Source organism: Rhineura floridana, chromosome 8 (assembly GCF_030035675.1).
Source record: "Rhineura floridana isolate rRhiFlo1 chromosome 8, rRhiFlo1.hap2, whole genome shotgun sequence".
NCBI classification, from domain to species: domain Eukaryota; kingdom Metazoa; phylum Chordata; class Lepidosauria; order Squamata; family Rhineuridae; genus Rhineura; species Rhineura floridana.
The window spans coordinates 52,032,394-52,050,275 of record NC_084487.1 but is presented as its reverse complement, the minus strand read 5'-3'; the positions used below and the strand labels follow the sequence as shown (position 1 = coordinate 52,050,275).

Sequence of the window (17,882 nt, the reverse complement as noted above, 5' to 3'; positions counted from 1 at the left end):
GTCAATAGCTTGGTGAATTATCAATCAGGCTTGTGTAGCATTTGTAAATATGCAGATCCCCTAGTTTCCAAAGTTCAAGGGGCAGGTGACAAGGGTACATATTCAAGATCACTAAACACAGCAAACTTTAAAGACTCCATTTAGTTTGCCATATAGTTTAAATGTGTGTCTATCCATGGAGTAACAGGCAATAAATTTTCTAGGTGGAAAACCCCCCTGAGATTTTCATGAAATATCAGGTACAAGATTCCCTTCTGCCCTGGTAAAATTTTGAATGCATGATGTATCAGACCACCTATGGTGAATCAGGATGTTGTTTTTCAGGATGTATGTTTGTAGGGTCCCAGTGGCTCCTTGTGGGAATTGCTGTATGGTATCCATTTTCCAGTCCATGATCTCATAAGCACTGTTCAGAGATACAAAGGAATTGAAGAGGCTAATAAACTGGCCTGTCATCTCATCGCCAGTGAACTCCACCAGATCATATTCAAGTCACATTGCTAGAGAACTGAAAAAGCTTGTCCAATGCTGTTTCGCTAGCAATAAAACTAAAGTCTTAATTCTGCAGTACCATCCGGCACATTCAGCAGTCATTCATATTAGATTAATTACACCAGCCGGCCACCAAAGTTGCCAGAAATAAACAAAGAAACCAAAGTGTGTAAATGCAGTTGCACAGTTCTGTGTGGATGTGCCAATGGACAGCTGTGATGTGTGGGTTCTTACGAAGTAAATGTCACTGAGTTTTATTAAAGGTTCTGACTGATCTCTTTCTGATCTCTGCCTGAATTTAGTTTACAAGTTATTGCAAGATGAATTAAAAAATCAGTAAAATATCTAAAGAATAGAAAATAAATAGTTCTTTCGATTGGCTAGATTTGAAATTGCTCAAGGCATGCTTCATGTTCTTGTCTGCTACACAGTAGTCCTTCCTAAATGATGGAGCCTATGAGTAGCTCACCTCTGTCCTCGTGGATGGGTTGCTTGCCTAATGACAGCACTATCAACTTGGCAATTAAGACATTTCCAATACAGGCAACATCTGTTGGTATTTGCATTAATTTGTGCATTTATTATCAGACCAGGGCTGATGTGTCAAATTAATAAGAATTCTAGTGACAAGCCAAGCTGGTATTTTTCAGTTGGAAATCTTCTTAGTTTCTGAGCTGGGTTTTTTTGAGACATACTGCATCATGTAGCAACTAAATTCTGCCCATGATGGTTGATTCCTGAAAGCCTTTTGGCACACCCAGGATATCAAGTACAGTAGGGCCCCGCTTATACGGCGGGTTAGGGACCAGGCCCCCGCCGTAAAGCGGAAATCACCATAAATCGGCTTTCAAACGGGGAATTTCCCCTAATTGAAAGCCGCTGCATCAGCAGAACGCCGGAAAACAGAACGCCATAAAGCGGGGCCCTACTGTAACAGATTACTATGCGAAGACATTCAAACTGTGTACAATGTGTGCAATTATTTTGGGGGAACCTGCACAACTTAGTTAAACATCTGCACAGTCTTGGCAGATATGTATAGGTTCTATGCAGATGTTCAACTGAATGCATATTGGCTGGGAGTGAGGCCTGCTGCTACAGTCCTGCTTGCCCTCCATGTGCATGCATGTTTACTTTGTACTAGGAGAGAAGAACCTGAGGCTCAGGGCCCAAATGCCACCCTTCATGCCCCTCTATCCAGTCCTCAGGACTTTCCTCAGGCCATGCCTCCTCTCCCTAGGCTGCACCCCCTCACTGACCCTGCTGTATGTCCTCCCCAAGTGCTTTTCGCTGGCTGGAATGTGCCCTTGAACTTTGATAATGTCTCTTGCTTGCTTGAATAAAGGAAGGAGAAGTGTTGGTGGGGGGGGGATTAGAAGCCTCTGGCTTTTGCATACCTAGAATGTACCCAACTGTGCAAAGTTAAGTATCACATTTGTTTATCTGCCTGCTTTTGCCTCTGGCATACCCATCACTGGCATGTCGTCCCCAGAAGGTTGCCCATTACAGAACACAGCCCTGAAAAAGTTCATCCCCTGCACTGCGCAATGTGCATTTATGCATAGGCTCAGGACTAGTATTGGAGGACTAGCACCAGGCCAGGGATCATTGCTGACTTGAACCACCCTTTGTTAAAGAACTCCAATCCAGCACTCCAAGCATATCAGAGACCTGGATCTAGCTATCATTTTAATTTCTCACGACATCTTGGAGTAACACTGTGTCAGGGCATTGTTGGAAATTTAAGTGGCCAATAGACCCAATCATTTGGGCCAGTCAGAGCACCAATCAGAGCACTACTTCCTGCTGCCAGGTAACTCTTACAGGGCCTCTAATGAAGGAGGCCACCCGCCAGACAGCACTTTCCTCAGAGCCTCTTCAAACCTGTAGCCAGTCCTGCATAGGCTTATGTGATCAACATGGTTATGCAATTCAATCCTTAGTGATTAGTGTGCTTAAAGCTTCTGTCTGATGGAACTGGTAGGAAAGAGGCAGAGCTGCCAAAACAGGGAAGTGAAAAACGTGGGAAGTTAAAATCATCCCATGAACTTCATTCTTTCTTTCTCTATTGGTTATGTTTTTGGCTTTGGATAGTTAAAGTGCACTTCAGTATCTGTCAGTGGTAATCCTTAACAAACATCTCTGATAGGGTTGGGAGAGTGAAGAGATCCAACGGTTGATCTGATCATGTACAATACAGCCCAAGCTCTAGCCTGAACAACTGTTCTGCCAGTGGTGATGTCAGTTTTTAAAATAAATGGTAACATGATGTGAATGATGCCATTTAGCTGCATCGATGTTCACATATGCCAATAAAACAAGTGATAGCTGAGCTGTTTTAAAGATGTGGGTGAGAAGGCTTTGTGGATCCCATTCATTGGATACACTCATTCCTGGTCCTTTTAAATGCATAAATTAAGCCTGGCATCATTTTGAGTCTTGGAAGCAGCTTCATGTTGGTATCAGAAGTCACAGTGTGTGCACTGCTTGTTGTAGCTACAGGACTGGAGAGGGATATCAAGTACAGAAGAAAAGATCAGCTTTCTCTGACACTGCTTTTAATCAATGAGAGAGCAAAAGGAAGCATCCATGCTTGAGAGTGGATAGCAGCAGCATAAAGAAACCTTAGCTGAGAGTGTATTGCTTCTACTTTGCTTCATGGTTTTAAATTATAGACTCGGTTTCAAGTAGTCCATGTAAACACTTGCTGTAAATCTCATAGGCTTTAAGTGTTCCTTTGCACTGGAGCAGACACAAATTGCTATTCAGTATGTCAGCCAAATAATTAGACCAGAAGGTTCTCTCACACAGCGAAGACAGAAACCTGCAGCTGTTGCCAGTGTGTCCTTACACTGCCAGCCTGCTGTCCTTGTCATAAAGGGCCACATTCAGGTTAAAAGTTTATCATTGTAGTCAGGAGACTAATGGGACCTTCTGGGTGACAGAGAAATACAAAACAATTTGACTGCATTTGGTATTTGACTAGCAGAGCCAAACTTCAGGGAGGATAATCAGAACAGGCTAACCTTCCCCACATAGTTTACAAACAATTTAATGGTATGGAATTAATACTGGTAGATAGTTTGGTTGGGCTGCCATGTAACTTAGCACTGATGAATTTATCCATTCAAAACCAAACAATTGCCCCTCATTTTTATATAGGTAAAATGCCCATCATTGTAATAGTCTATGAAGTATATCCTTTTGTGTTAAGAACTGGTACTAAATTGTATTAAAATAACTTCATAACTTTGTTACATTGTGTTTTTGACAGACGGTACTTTGGTGAGAAAATTGGGTTGTACTTTGCCTGGTTAGGCTGGTACACAGGAATGCTCTTCCCAGCTGCCTTCATTGGACTCTTTGTCTTTTTGTATGGAGTAGCCACACTGAACCACTGCCAAGTCAGGTGAAGTATAAACATTTACTGCTTGAGAGCATTGTGTATATTTTTCTTCTTGTTGCCAAAGCCAGTGTATTAACTGATGAACTCTTACTCTAAGTACAACACTCTTTCTTTCTTTCTTTCTTTCTTTCTTTCTTTCTTTCTTTCTTTCTTTCTTTCTTTCTTTCTTTCTTTCTTTCTTTCTTTCTTTCTTTCTTTCTTTCTTTCTTTCTTTCTTTCTTTCTTTCTTTCTTATCAAAAACAGGATTAGGTCATGGCTAGTTCTTCTTTAGACACACAAGATGTTTTGTGAATTGGTGGGAAGGTCAGGGGCACTGCCAAAGGTCTTGCTATTTTATGACCTAATACTCTCCACTTCCCCTTTACCAGACACTCGGTTTGCCCACATGCTATATATGGGAGCATGCACAGGTCCACCTCTTTCTTTGTGTTTGCTACTTTTCTTGGCCGTCTGCTTTTACCTTCGTTTCCCTTTCTGCCCCTTACATACCCTATTTTCCAGTTTCTCCTGCCCTTGCAGTGCAGTGTTAGAAATTTACCAACTCACAAACAGTACTGTTATTAACCTTTTAAATCCCTAAATGGATCCAGATTGGTCTACCCACATTGGCTTATTTCTGAAAGAAAAATAATGAACTCAAGGACAACTGATGTGATTAACATGTGCACTTTGCCCTAATGCTTTGGAAAATGCACACTCAAAATGAAGTTTACAGGCAATCTTATACATTCCTATGCAGATGTAAACCCCATTTAGTTCAATGAGACTTACTTCCAGGTAAATGCATATAAGATTGCAGCCTAAATCTAGAGGCATAAGAATTTTTAGTCTATATCTATATTTATATATTTCACCCTTTCTCCCAGCTAGAGAATCTTACACAAACACATACACACACTACTGATGCTATTTAGAGTACCATCTGGGTTTCAGTAAAAGAAAACCGGCCCATAAAAAATGTAGATACAGATGAAAACCATTCAAATGCTGATTATTCTATATATGATGATAGTGGTTGATCTGAAAATGAACTGCACTTTAGGATTTTTTTCACTGTTCTTTCAATTTTTGTGTGTGTATTTTAAAAAAAACGTGTTCCGCTAAAAGGAAAGCACTAGTGGATAGTTCTGATTAATATTTTCCCACCCCCAGTTTTGTACTGATATTTTCTTTCACCTACACCTGCAGTTTTACACACACAAAAAAGTTGCATCCCACCTGCTGTATAACTGACAGGAATGCAGAGAAGCATTTAAAGAGCATAACAAGTCTCATACACCCACCCATCAGTGGAGTCTGGTCTATTAGGGCAAATGAAACACTGCCTTACTAACCTCAGCCTGTCTTCAGCCAGCCCCTACCTGCCTGCCTTCTTACTTGTAACCAGCCCAGCGGGTGGCAATGGCTACCAGCTTCTTCCTCCTTAATTCCCATAGAACTCAGCAGTAAGGAAGATGGGAACAAAGTAGAATTAGTTGGCTCTGCTTGTCGTTGGCTCTGGCTCCACCCACTGTTGACCTCCCTTCCTTCCACCCTATCAGTCCCAAGGGCAGCCACCCATTCTTTGGCATTTGGTACAACTGCTGCTCTTAATTACAGAAAACTATGTCTTTCCTACCCATCCTACCTTCAGCATAGTGAAAAATGGCAGTGTTCTGCATAATGACTTTGGAAACACTTTTTTCAGGACTGCTAGCCATTGAAAGAATAGTCAGATCATGTGGGCAAAAGGATACTGGGTATCACCACATTCCATTTCATGTAAACAACTGTACGTGCATACAGATCAACAATCTATGTACACATATTCACAGACTGTATGAAAGTTGAATATTCAACATGCTAATTAAGTGATTTGTGTATGAACCAGCTTTGAGCCTGAAGCAAAAATGTCTTGTTCCAGTTTCTCTGTCTCAGTTATCAGGAAAAGAGCAGGAATTTCTCTTGCTCATTACTTTACTGTCTAACTTATGAAAGCACTTTGAAGTGTGTTAGTTGTAAACTAAGCTATTAATCATTATCTCTTCTCTTTTCTAGTAAAGACGTCTGCCAAGCTACAGATATTATAATGTGTCCTATATGTGATAAATACTGCCCCTTCATGAGATTGTCAGACAGCTGTGTTTATGCCAAGGTAAAAATAAAAAGAATGTTTTTTTTTTCTTTCCAGCAACAGTAAGTTTTATTTAGTACTGTGAAAAAACATTGTTTGCCTATTCAAAACTTCCAAAGGCAAATGAGCTGGTACAAATGGACTCCACGTCTTCATGAATGAGAGTAGTAAAAAATGCAGGTCCGAACATACTGCTGTTGAGAAAATGGTATTGTTATGTGTACCACAATCTCTGAACAGTGAGAAACTTCAGGGATGACAGTGCATACCTCAGGTTTAGTTTCCTTAGAATGAAAGACACTGGAAACCGTGGTGTCTTTGTGATATATGGTTGTATTCCCACATATATATAGGCTGTGCATAAGATGGAAGGGCTCACAACATTAACGCTCCAACAGATAGTGGTTTTCCCATTAGGTTTTCAGGAGCCTCCCTGGTTCCATAGCACTGGATGCTCACAGAAAGCAAAATGAGCCCTCTCTGTGTTTATTTATTTATTACTGGCATTTGTTAGTCACTTTTTTTCAACAGTAGAACTCAAAGCGACTTACAATAAGAAAAAACACAATAATTGAAATAACTTATAACAAGAGCAAACAATTGCAAAACAATTTCAAACAAAATAATACAACCATAATAATAATAATAAAACAAATAGCAAATATTACAACAATATAAGAATTAATACCACACTCTAAATATAATGTAACATATAATAAAAGGCCACATTACACATCCAGTCAGCACTACAAAAGTAGAAAAAGAATTAAAGAAGCTTCAACTTAGCCTGTTTCTAGTTCTAGTTACCAGGTTAGACTGGCTATTCTTCTTTCCTGCTCATCCCCAGCCAGGAGAGGTGGGGCGGGGGGAGCTGAGCCTTGATTCCCAAATGGCTCTCCTTCTAGAATCACCTGTCCATTGAGAAACAACTCCTTAACAAATAAGGATCTTTGACCACTCTGCCAGTGCTATCAGGCTGATCTCCAGCAGTTTTATGTGTTCCATTAACCTTGCCTTAACCAAACTTCAGTCTTCCGACCAAGAATCATAGCGGTGTGAGGGACCCTTCCCCAAACTTACAACAGTATTTTCGTATGTGTGCACAGTTTGTCAAATACATAAAGAGTGTGAGAGAGTTATAGAGAAGAGCCCCAGAGACAGAATGTAATGCAGATATTTTTGAATCTTGAAAAATTCATGTCACATAATTTCCCACAATAAAACCAGCATTCATTAACTATTAAATCTTGTCAGTTCACCCTACCAGTCTCTGTATCATTTACCATTTTCTGGTGCAATTCTATACTTTTCCTCTGTGAGCATTCAAGATTCTGTGTTTTAAATTAAATCATTGAAGCAAGCTTTTCTCTGCATTTGTGAATTATTTCATATGATAGCAGGAAAAATAGACCCTCAATATGCATGAGGGTCTGAGGAGGCCGTTGTATAGCTTGTGTCTTGAGATTTTAATTCGGATTCTCAGTGTAATTAATTGCTTGCCTATGTGTCAGGGTGCTTTCCCTCAGGAGAACAGTTCAAGCAGACTTCCCTTTGATAGCTTAATGGCTACATGTTTACAAAAAGGCTCGTACAAAGTGGAATATATTATTCTAAGCTACCAACTGGCTGACTTGCTGAAACAGCGAACTGGTAGTGTACCAAAGAATTTGCTTGCTATTGATAGCCCAAATATCAGCATATTGGAAATTTTCTCTATGAACTGCTTGTCATCATAATATCAACACTAACCTCTTGCAGTTTAAGTAAATTTCTTGACTAAAATATATACCTTATTTTTACAAAATAGAAAAAAATCGTTTTGAATAAAACATTCAAAATGAAAGATTAACCTGATTGTCTTTCCACAGGTAACACATCTTTTTGACAACGGAGCCACTGTATTTTTTGCTGTTTTCATGGCAGTGTGGGGTAAGTCCTACTTTGAGGGTAGGCTATGTCAGTAATTGTTTGTTTTAAAATGTCTGCTATGCGAAGAATCTTTTTAACTCCAGCATATCTAGTTTCAGTGGGCATAGCAGACATTTTTGAGAAGGGATTTTTGGCACCAAAATGATTTGAGGAAGAGTTATATTACCACCTCCACAGTCCAGTCCTGATCTTGATCAGGGCCTGCATAGCTGCTTTATAGGAAGCATGCTTAACATAACATGCAGCGTGACTTTCAGTCCACATGGGGTGCTTGCCAGGTCTATTGTCCCCCATTACTCCATGTAAACTGATAACACCCCCCAGAATGGACTCTACAAATGCACATTCTGTTGTACAATAAGACTGTCGATCAGGCTGTTTTTTCTGGGAAACTCATCCATCATTAGTGCTCTTGTCATTAGAGAATAGCTGAGGAGGAATAAGCTTCTGAGGAACACCAGGGTTCAGCAGTACAAGTGTGAAAACTGCTGACCACAGGAGGGGATAGGTCACGCAGCCAGCTTCCTTCCATTCAAATTATATTCTATTATTTTAATTATGTTTTCTGGACTCATGACCCCCTCCACATTTGTAGGTCACAGTTTCTAATTAAGAATGTTTTCAGACAACACATTTGTTCATCATGTTCATACAATGGATAGTCAGAAACTATTGATATCTTGAACCCAATATTAATATTAGCAATAGATTTCCAGCATCATGTTTCAATGTGGCCTTTGGTCCTCAATCATCTACCAACATAATCCATAATTATATTTATGTATTAGATTTATATCCTAGAAAGTAGCAAATGTTCATGTTTTCAGAGAGAATAAAGGTATTTCTGTCAGACATCCTGCTGAGATTAAAGGCTCTGCTGAGTTTATGCAAACCTGTCTTTGTGGCTGAACACGGTCAAATCTTTCCACAAGCAATAATATACAGAAGCAGCATTTATTTCAGAAGCAATATAAGATCAGCAAAATTTAGATTTGCACATATGTTTGTAGAAGAGCCAAAGGTCAGTGGTAGAACATATCCTTTGCATGGAAAAGGTCCCAGAGTCAATTCCTGGTATCTTCAGGTAGGATTGAAAAACAGTCCTATCTGAAGCCCTCAAGAATCATTGTCAGTCAGGACAGACAATACGAAACAATAGTCCAACTTGGTATAAGGCATCTTTCTATGTTCCAGTTTCATATGTGTATAATTCCTAAAACACCTCAGAGCTGGAGCATTAATAAGCCCTGAAGGTAGTTGTTAACCAAGCAATAGACCAGAGTAGTCTGAGGGATTTAAATAGCCATTGCCTCAAGCTCAGGACTGGGGAACCTGTGGCCCTCCAGATGTTCTTGGACCACAACTCCAATTGGCCCCAGTCAACACGGTCAGGGATTAAAGGAGTTGTAGTCCAACATAATCTGGATGGCCACAGGTTACCCAACCCTGCTTTATCTGATCCTCTTCAGGGTCATTGCCTGCAGTTGGGTGATGGCCTACTGTTTGGTTTTCTGCCTCCTGAGTAGATCCTCCCAATTAGACTCTTCCTCCCTTTCAATTAGACTCTTCCTCCCTCCAATAGTTCCCTACCAATACTGCTGTCTGGCACTCCTGTGATTTTGGGCTTCTCTTCTGTTCTGCCACCACCTTTGCCCCTGATGCCAGTAAAGGCAGGGCTCAGGATGGGGTCATTAGGGGCCCAAGGAAAGGTATCACTGAGATGAGGCTCTTCAAGTTGCCTTTGGACTGGTGCAGGTTTCTCCATGTCTTCAGTGGGAGTAGGTTACTGTGTGGGGCCCCAAGCCTCTTGCTCTAAAAAGGTCTCTCATAGTCTGGATCAGCTGGGATCCTGATGTTCCAGGTACAAAGTTCAGGTAATAGATGTGTAATGATATATTTGATGAGAAACTTCCTAATGCAACAGCATGTCAATCTTTAGGACTAAGAGGTATACTTCCAGACTGGAAAGGGGGAGTACACTGCCTGTTGCATTTTTTAATTATTTATTTATTTATTTAACATTGAGCAATAAATTGACCCCGTAAGCATAATTCATATTTGAGGTTTTCCAAAAGTAGCATCTTATAAACACTGTTTGTTTTTATGATGTTTTAAAGTGTTTTTAGTGCTTTTGATGTTTTTTGCTGTTTAAAGATGTCTGTTTATGTAGCAAAATAAAATGTAACCATACGAAGGTGTTCAAGAGTAGTGAGATGACAGGTAAATTATTTTTTCCCCAAAATGTGGTCTTGTCTTTCTTTTTCCTTCTGTTTCTCTACTGTAGCAACTGTTTTCCTGGAATTTTGGAAACGAAGACGAGCAGTAATTGCTTATGACTGGGACTTGATAGACTGGGAAGAAGAAGAGGTGTGTATAGATGTGCTGCAGCTCTACCAGCTATAAGAGGAAGGTTTCGTTAGGATGGCTTCAAAATATAACTTCAATCTTAGAGAGAAAAAGGGTCACTGGCATAGCAAGTGAATGAAATCAGCCAAGCAATATTTCCTAAAATAAAGTTGATTGGCAGCTGTACAGACAAAGCAAGGCAACTTTCTGGAGGCTTAGGCCTATTTCTCACTGAGATGGCAACCTCTTTGCTGGTTTCGATGTAAGAGTTTCAGCTGGCCAAACCATGGTTTAGCAAGCCAGGAGAGGCATTAAGCTCATGCACTTGCTCTTCCCACACCTCATTTGCATACTGTTTGCCACTTTACTCCTGTTGTGTTTAAACCTGTTACATTTCCTGTAATATCCAAAATGGTTAACTCTGCTCCAGTATCAGTTTACTAATCAGGATTGTAAAACAAAAAAATAAAAACTATGCTCTTAAACCAGGAACAGACAATGGCTGAAGATCCTAGTTAGTAAACTGACATTAAACATGAGTTCCCCATTTTGAATGTAACCAAGAGCTCTGGTTTAAATAGGCCAGGATTGCAGTAGCTGATGTGCAAAGGAAGGAGATGGGGAGAGGAAACTGCCTGACACTCGCAGTTTGCTGAATCATAGTTTTGCATGCCAGGATCTTCATGCCCAAAGGACTGTTCCATTCTCAGAGTATATGTGGGGGGTTCAGATGATTGAGTGCTCCTTCATGCAGAGAACCTTTCTGTACATGGAAAACTGGCAGTTCTAGGAGATGGTTAGAATCCTTCCTGCTGCCTATGGCATCGCAGAAGACTTGTTGAGAGCCAACAAGACTGTTAGAAAGTTGATTTGCGAAGGGCACAAATATTTTAAGGAAGTTTCACTTCTGAATCAGGTATACTTTACTCAGTAAATAAGGACTCCCCTGCCAGAAATAGAACATAAAATAAATCTCTACCAAGTTGTCTTGTTTTCTGCTTAGGGCTCCTCTACACAGTGGTTTACTGTGTGTTTGATGCTACTCACATCTCCTTTTAATTCATATGGTTCACATGATGTAATTGGCAAACAGAAACTATCATGCAGTTTTCTCCCTGTAAATCCATACTAACCCAATTGATAATATGAAAAGGAAAGAAAAAAGTCTGCACTCCATATCTCTAGAGCTTGCAGTCACTTTACTCCAATGCTTTTAGGTGGGTGTGTCAATCATTCCCCTCTCCACACCCACTATCTCCTCCTCCGTTCTTTCATTTCATTTCCTGTAGGCTGACAAGCAACTTCTGACTACTCTCCTCCGTTCTGCTGGCCTTTTTTATGTTGCTGCAAATGGTGGTGTTATTTTTCTTTTCCCCCTAACTTGTATGCAACAGTGTAACACTGCTCAAACAAAGATTTCTATTTCAGCTGTATTGTACCAGTGAAAATACAAATAATCACACTTCCGGGTTGTTGTTTTTTTTAAAATGGAACCTACTTCAGCTGATAGAACAAACTGAGCATGCTCGGTTGCCAAGCAACCAGAGGAACTGGAAATGTTAAATTAAAGGGCATGGTCATTAAGAAACTGCATGATTGATCCTTCCTGTCAGTGTGAATAGAAAACACCATGTTTGCAGCTGAGCCTTACTGTGGATGGTTCAAATAGAAAATGGAGGTAAACGCAGCATCTTTAGTACGAAGTAATGCTCCCGTGTGGATAAGCCCTTAGATAAAGGAATTCTTTATTCAACTTCCATTAATTGCTAGTATCTGCTATCAATCCTCTAGCCTTAGTAGGCTTAGCATACTACAGAATTTGCTGGTGTAATCTTATGAATCTTCTTGTTTGCATATCTTTAAATAACCTTGTTCATAAGAGTAAATGGGTCCAAAACTTTATTTGCCTTAGAGCTTAATTTTGAACTGTCCATACTGAGTTGTGACACTGCTGTTTTCCTCACTGGCAGCAGACCAATCCAGAATTTCTTCAGGATCACATACACACCAAAGTTAATTTATTCAGAATGTTGTTTGTATTTTCCCTACAGTGTAAATTTACCTGGAAGTAGAAAGAGGGAGAAGATGGAAATAAAGGTGATCCTTTGTTTAGGGAAAACCTACAGCTCTGACTCCCTTACTAGGTATTTTTGCCCTAAGGAGAGGATTGCAATGCTATAGATTTTTTTAGCTTCTAGCAACAGTAGAACACACTTCCTTAGGGAACCTTTCTCAGCAAATACATCTCAGCTGCTTTCCTGGTTAAATCATGTACTGCTTGACAAAACTGTGAAAAGTTGGAGCTTTCTTTTTAGACATGACTTTGTTTAATTCTAGAGCCAGTGTGGTGTAGTGGTTAAGGTGTTGGACTACAACCTGGGAGACCAGGGTTTGAATCCCCACATAGCCATGAAGCTCACTGGGTGACCTTGGGCCAGTCACTGCCTCTCAGCCTCATGAAAACCCTAGTCATAGGGTCGCCATAAGTCGGAATCCACTTGAAGGCAGTACATTTACATTTTGTTTAATTCTACTTAAACATTGTTCATATGTTCTTTAGGAAGAAATACGACCCCAGTTTGAAGCCAAGTACTCCAAGAAAGAGCGCATGAATCCCATATCTGGAAAACCGGAGCCTTATCAAGCATTTGCAGATAAATGCAGCAGAATTATTGTTTCTGCATCTGGAATATTTTTTATGGTTTGAAAAATATATTTCCTTTTGAGTTGTATGAAAAGTAGACTTCCTTATCTGTGTTAGCAAAAAGGAGAGTTCATAGATTAGTTTTTAATATTAAATTATCCCTGCTGTTTAAAATGGTTTCTATCACAGTCTGATGTATATGTTTTATAAACAACCACTATACAAAGGTATTTAACATGAAATTTCTGAAACACTTTTACCTATTAGAAGGTTCCACTGACTTGAATAAGACTTAGGACTCACCAACATATTCAGAAAAAGCAAATGGTACAGTACTCAAGGGACTATGCCAATTCAGTACATACGTAGGAGATTTTACATTCAAATAAATCCACTGGGTGTTTTTGTCTAACCTTAGTGCAGGTTGCTGGTCACATTAATTCATGTCACAGCATAATTCATGTCACAGCATGATGCATTTGATACACAGCAAGACCTGGTAGCCATTCTAGGCTTCAGTTCAGAAAATGGATGGCCACTCCTGAATCCAGTCTGAACATATGGTGGAATATGGAAACAAAATCTGGTTGGGGAACCTGGTTCCATCCAGCTGTTGCTGGACTCCAACTCTCATTAGCCCCAGTCAACATGGCCAATGGTAAGAGATAATGGGAGTTGTAGTCAGCAAAATTAAAAGGGCTACCAATTCCTCCACCCCTGAACTAGATCTACCTATTCAGTCCTCATAAACTGGGAAATGTGCCTATGTGTATAAGAGGCAGCTTACTTGAGTGCCCAGGCCATCACTCAGTTGACTAGGCTACTTTCATTATACAGACAAGCAGGTTTCCCTGCCCTTGAATATATATGTGTGTAGGAAAATCATGTCTGAAGTGGCTCCAGATTTCAAACAGATGTATTAAGGATTTTTGTGTAAACTATATATATATATACATGTAACTTGTCTTTCTCAGTCAGCCTTAATTGTGTTACTGAAGATATTAGCATGAATATTATTGATAAACATTTTGCTATAGCTTATTTTAAATCTGACTATTTTATATTTGATCACAATTTTCTGAAATAGTTTTACTGATTGCTAAATAGCTGACCTGCATTCTGCAAAAAAAATTCAACATTAAAAGACCTTAAAATAGCACATCACCTTGCAGAGGATGAGCACTTTAAGCTACCTTGTAGTAGTAACCACAATTATTAATGGGTTTTCTAAAATTTACAAGTTGAAGTGCCCCTCTAAGGGGTAAAGATCAAAGGGCATGCTTGCTTACTTTGTTCTGCCTACTAGGAAAGGGAGCTCAGTGAACCACTCTGTTCCTGCTTTTGTTACTTCATCTTCCATATTGACAGCAATAACACTTGCCATTTAAGTAAGTGCTTCATCATTTGTAGATCCCGAAGCGCTTGGCAAACACTATGCACTTGAGATCTACTCAATGGACTAGATACCATTTTTATATCAGTGATATTCACTTAGTTCTTAAAGATCTTATTTGAGACTTGAGGGTTTTTTTTGTATCATTGAACATTAGTGTTAATTGACTTCTCTGAGAAGAGAGGGCCATCATGTGTCATCGTAAGAGATTTGGGTGTGCTCAGCATAAAGCCTCACTTCAGCAGAGCAGTTGAGCATATGTCTAAATTTGCCTTAATCAGAAAAGCAATTAAGCAACTGTTAGTTTAATTGCTTTGCTGAAACAGAGCCTAGTTGAACCCTTCATCTAAAAAGTATGGAAACTGTCAATACTCAGATATGACTTCGCAAGGCTTTGTTTGTGAGAGAAGGAGAAAAATGCAGTTCCCATCTAGAGAAATACAAAGATGTTGTTTTAAAAATATAAGATATTATATAATTCTGCTAATGTGCAAAAGATTATTAATCAATTCATATAACTAATTGACTAACAGTGCAGTCCTTTATATGCCTACTCAGAAGTCATCCTCACTGAGTTCGATAGGACTTTTTTCCAGGTGTTTAGGATTGTTTAGGATTGCAGCTTCAATATTACAGCCCCAATTATGGCATATTTTGCATTGTTCCAAGCTCCTTCCATTACATAGGATTTACCCCACATTTTGAAAATTGTGGAAAAGTGGTACACATTTTAATTAATTAATTAATTATACCCATTTCAAAAAGCCTGGGCAAATAAGAATTTTTTTGCTTGGCATCTCAAAGAAAATGACATACGTGCCAGCTAAACCTCCTTGGGGAAGGCATTCCATACCAGGCACACCACAGCCCAGAAAGCCCTCTAAGCATGATGATGGTGGTTGTTAACTAATAATTTTGTGGCCGTTGTATGGAAAGGAAATTGCGGGGTCTATTTAATTGACTTTTTGTAGACCTGATATTTTGGACATATGGCATTGGCAAGAAGATATTCCATTAAGTTCTGGAAGAAAGTCAACATGCAAGCAGAACTAGTCACTTTTAGAATTGTCCCCACAAGTTGTATGCTCCCAGTGTTTCAATCCTCTAGGGAAAATCAGAGTATATTTGTGGGTTGCCACTTGAATGTTTGCATTCAGCCTTCAGTTCTTGAGAATTGCAGAAGTTTATTTCATATCGATTTTCAGTCTTCTTTTATCTGTTCTTCCTCTGCCCCTGCCCCTTTAGATCTGTGTGGTGATTGCTGCTGTTTTTGGCATTGTTATTTACCGTGTTGTGACTGTCAGCACTTTTGCTGCCTTTAAATGGGCTTTAATCAGGAATAACTCTCAGGTTGCAACTACTGGAACTGCTGTGTGCATCAATTTTTGCATCATCATGCTACTGAATGTTGTAAGTAGAGATCATCATAACTGGGTACATTTTAATCAGCTATAATTTGATTGGTTCTCACTTGTATTAAGTTTTCTCTAGTAGGAAATAAATGTTCTCAGAACTTTTTAGATTCTAAAAGTAATAGAACTGGGTGATATCAAATGTTACTCAGATTAGACCCACTGAAATTAATGAACTTATCCATTAATTTCAATAGGTCTTCTCTGAGTATGACTTAGTTGTTTAATTTCAAGGACAAAACTTTTTTATGTTTGATGATATATAAAGACTGTGGATGCAATGATTTGTTTATCTATATCCATTTAAATTTAAATGTATGGCCCACAAGCTTTTAAGGAAAGGTAATCACTTTTTAAAACATTAGTGTAAAACCCTTCTAAAAACATGAAAAATGTTCCCTATAATATTTATCATAAACAAATCAGTAGCTTTAAAACTAAATATATATATATATTTATAAACTGAAATAAGGGCACAATCCAGTTGCTGTTTACACCGGGCTGAGGGGAGATGGATATGGCAGAGTCCCGGTTGAGCTGGCAGAATCCCAGCTCAGCTAGGCTCCCCTGGCAGAAGCCCCTCATCCCAGCTCAGCCGCAATGGAGCTGGGAGCCTGCCAGCTCAGCCAGGTGTCTCCCTGGAAAGACCAGCCCAGGGGAAGGAGAGCTGGCGGAAGCCAGCAGAAGGCCCAAAAAAGGGATGTTCTAGGGGCTTGTCGGAGCCGAGCGGGTGTGTGTAGGCAACATCCAACTCATGTTCAGAGCGCTCCTGCAGGTCCAAATCCGGGCCAAAGTTACACCGGGAAAAAGGTCGGTCTAAGAAAATAATTACAATGGAAGTCTATAGAGAGTGGTTACACCCCGGTATAGGTATTCATGAAAGCTGGCTTTTACGTGCGCAGCTCACAGCTGAGCCCATTTTCAGCTGGCCCAGAGGCTCCCAAACAGCTACTAGATGCCATGGACCTTCTGCCAACACCCCTTCCGCCAGGTTCCCCTGCGTTGGATTGCTCTGTAAATAAACCTCTTTTATCTGTGGCCACTAAAAACATGCCCAAATAGGAATGTTTTCAAGGTACTTCACAAATTACATTTTTTAAAGTGTACTCATAAAATGGATTGGATCCTGAAAATCACAAGTGGAAGTAGCTTGTGGAAGGGGACTTTCACACACCCTCTTCTCCATGCACTCCCTGGAATGCTGCTCCACAGGATCAGGGGACCTCTTGAACAGAGTGTGATGCAGTGCAGTGAGCTACAGTGGCAAGGTGGAAGCTCCCCAGATTAGATGGAGGCACCTTTAAGCATGCTCTGCTCTTCCCATGCAAGGTGCCTCTCTCTAATATTGGGCAGTTCTGCAGCCCCAAATCCCACTCTGTGTTGTCCAGGATTGGGGGGGGAGGGGAGGCACGGGCAGGCCAGGACATATTGCTGCCTGAGGTTGAGCAGCAAATGCTCCCATAGCAATAGTACCTAAGGCCGATAGAAGCATCTCTCCCCTAACTAACTAACAATTTGCTGCCCTTTCATAACATTCCAGATCACCTGCCAGAAGTGTCCCCTTCACTCAGTGGTTGGACCGGCCCTGTCAGGAGGCTGCATGGGACACAAGAGGATGTCTACAGGCTTCCTTCCATTTGTGGTTGTTGGGTCCAAGCCAATATAAAAATGCCAGATTCATGTATTGTCCAGATGCATGCATCAGGGAGTTAAGATTTGCAAACATACATTTTGCCACTGCAAAATATTTAAAGAATTTTTGACATCACCCTCAGAACATGCTCAAGCTTATACTCTGGTAAATCTCAAAAAGATGGGAGTATAACAGCTGAAGAGAAACCCTTTAGTGTCTTTCTCCAAGTGCTTTTGTTATTTACATTCTCATTTCATTTTGGGCTGCTACCAGACTATCACTATTTTGTGGATTGGATTCAATCATATATCAGCAAATTGAGTTATGAGATTAAAGTGGATTTGGTGCTGTTGTGCAATAAACCTTTTTTAAGGCTTTTTGCAGTAAGGAAAGTGACAGTAAAATACAGTGGAAAGTGTGGGATAACAATTGCTTGACAAAGTGGTGTACAAACTGCACAAAAAGATCAGAGTGAATGCTCAGTAAACAATGAGCATTATATTACCTCTACAC

At 40.0% G+C, this 17,882-nt stretch overlaps 1 protein-coding gene across 2 annotated transcripts in view; it reads left to right on the top strand.

The window, feature by feature from the left end:
• Positions 1-17,882, top strand: part of ANO4 (anoctamin 4) — a 163,245-nt gene that overhangs the window by 97,345 nt on the left and 48,018 nt on the right. For both annotated transcript variants that reach the window (XM_061582834.1, XM_061582835.1), the window contains 6 exons: positions 3,767-3,901; positions 5,937-6,033; positions 7,881-7,941; positions 10,226-10,308; positions 12,848-12,988; positions 15,570-15,734. In XM_061582834.1, the coding sequence (XP_061438818.1) occupies positions 3,767-3,901; positions 5,937-6,033; positions 7,881-7,941; positions 10,226-10,308; positions 12,848-12,988; positions 15,570-15,734 (682 nt within the window). The remainder of the gene's footprint in view (positions 1-3,766; positions 3,902-5,936; positions 6,034-7,880; positions 7,942-10,225; positions 10,309-12,847; positions 12,989-15,569; positions 15,735-17,882) is intronic.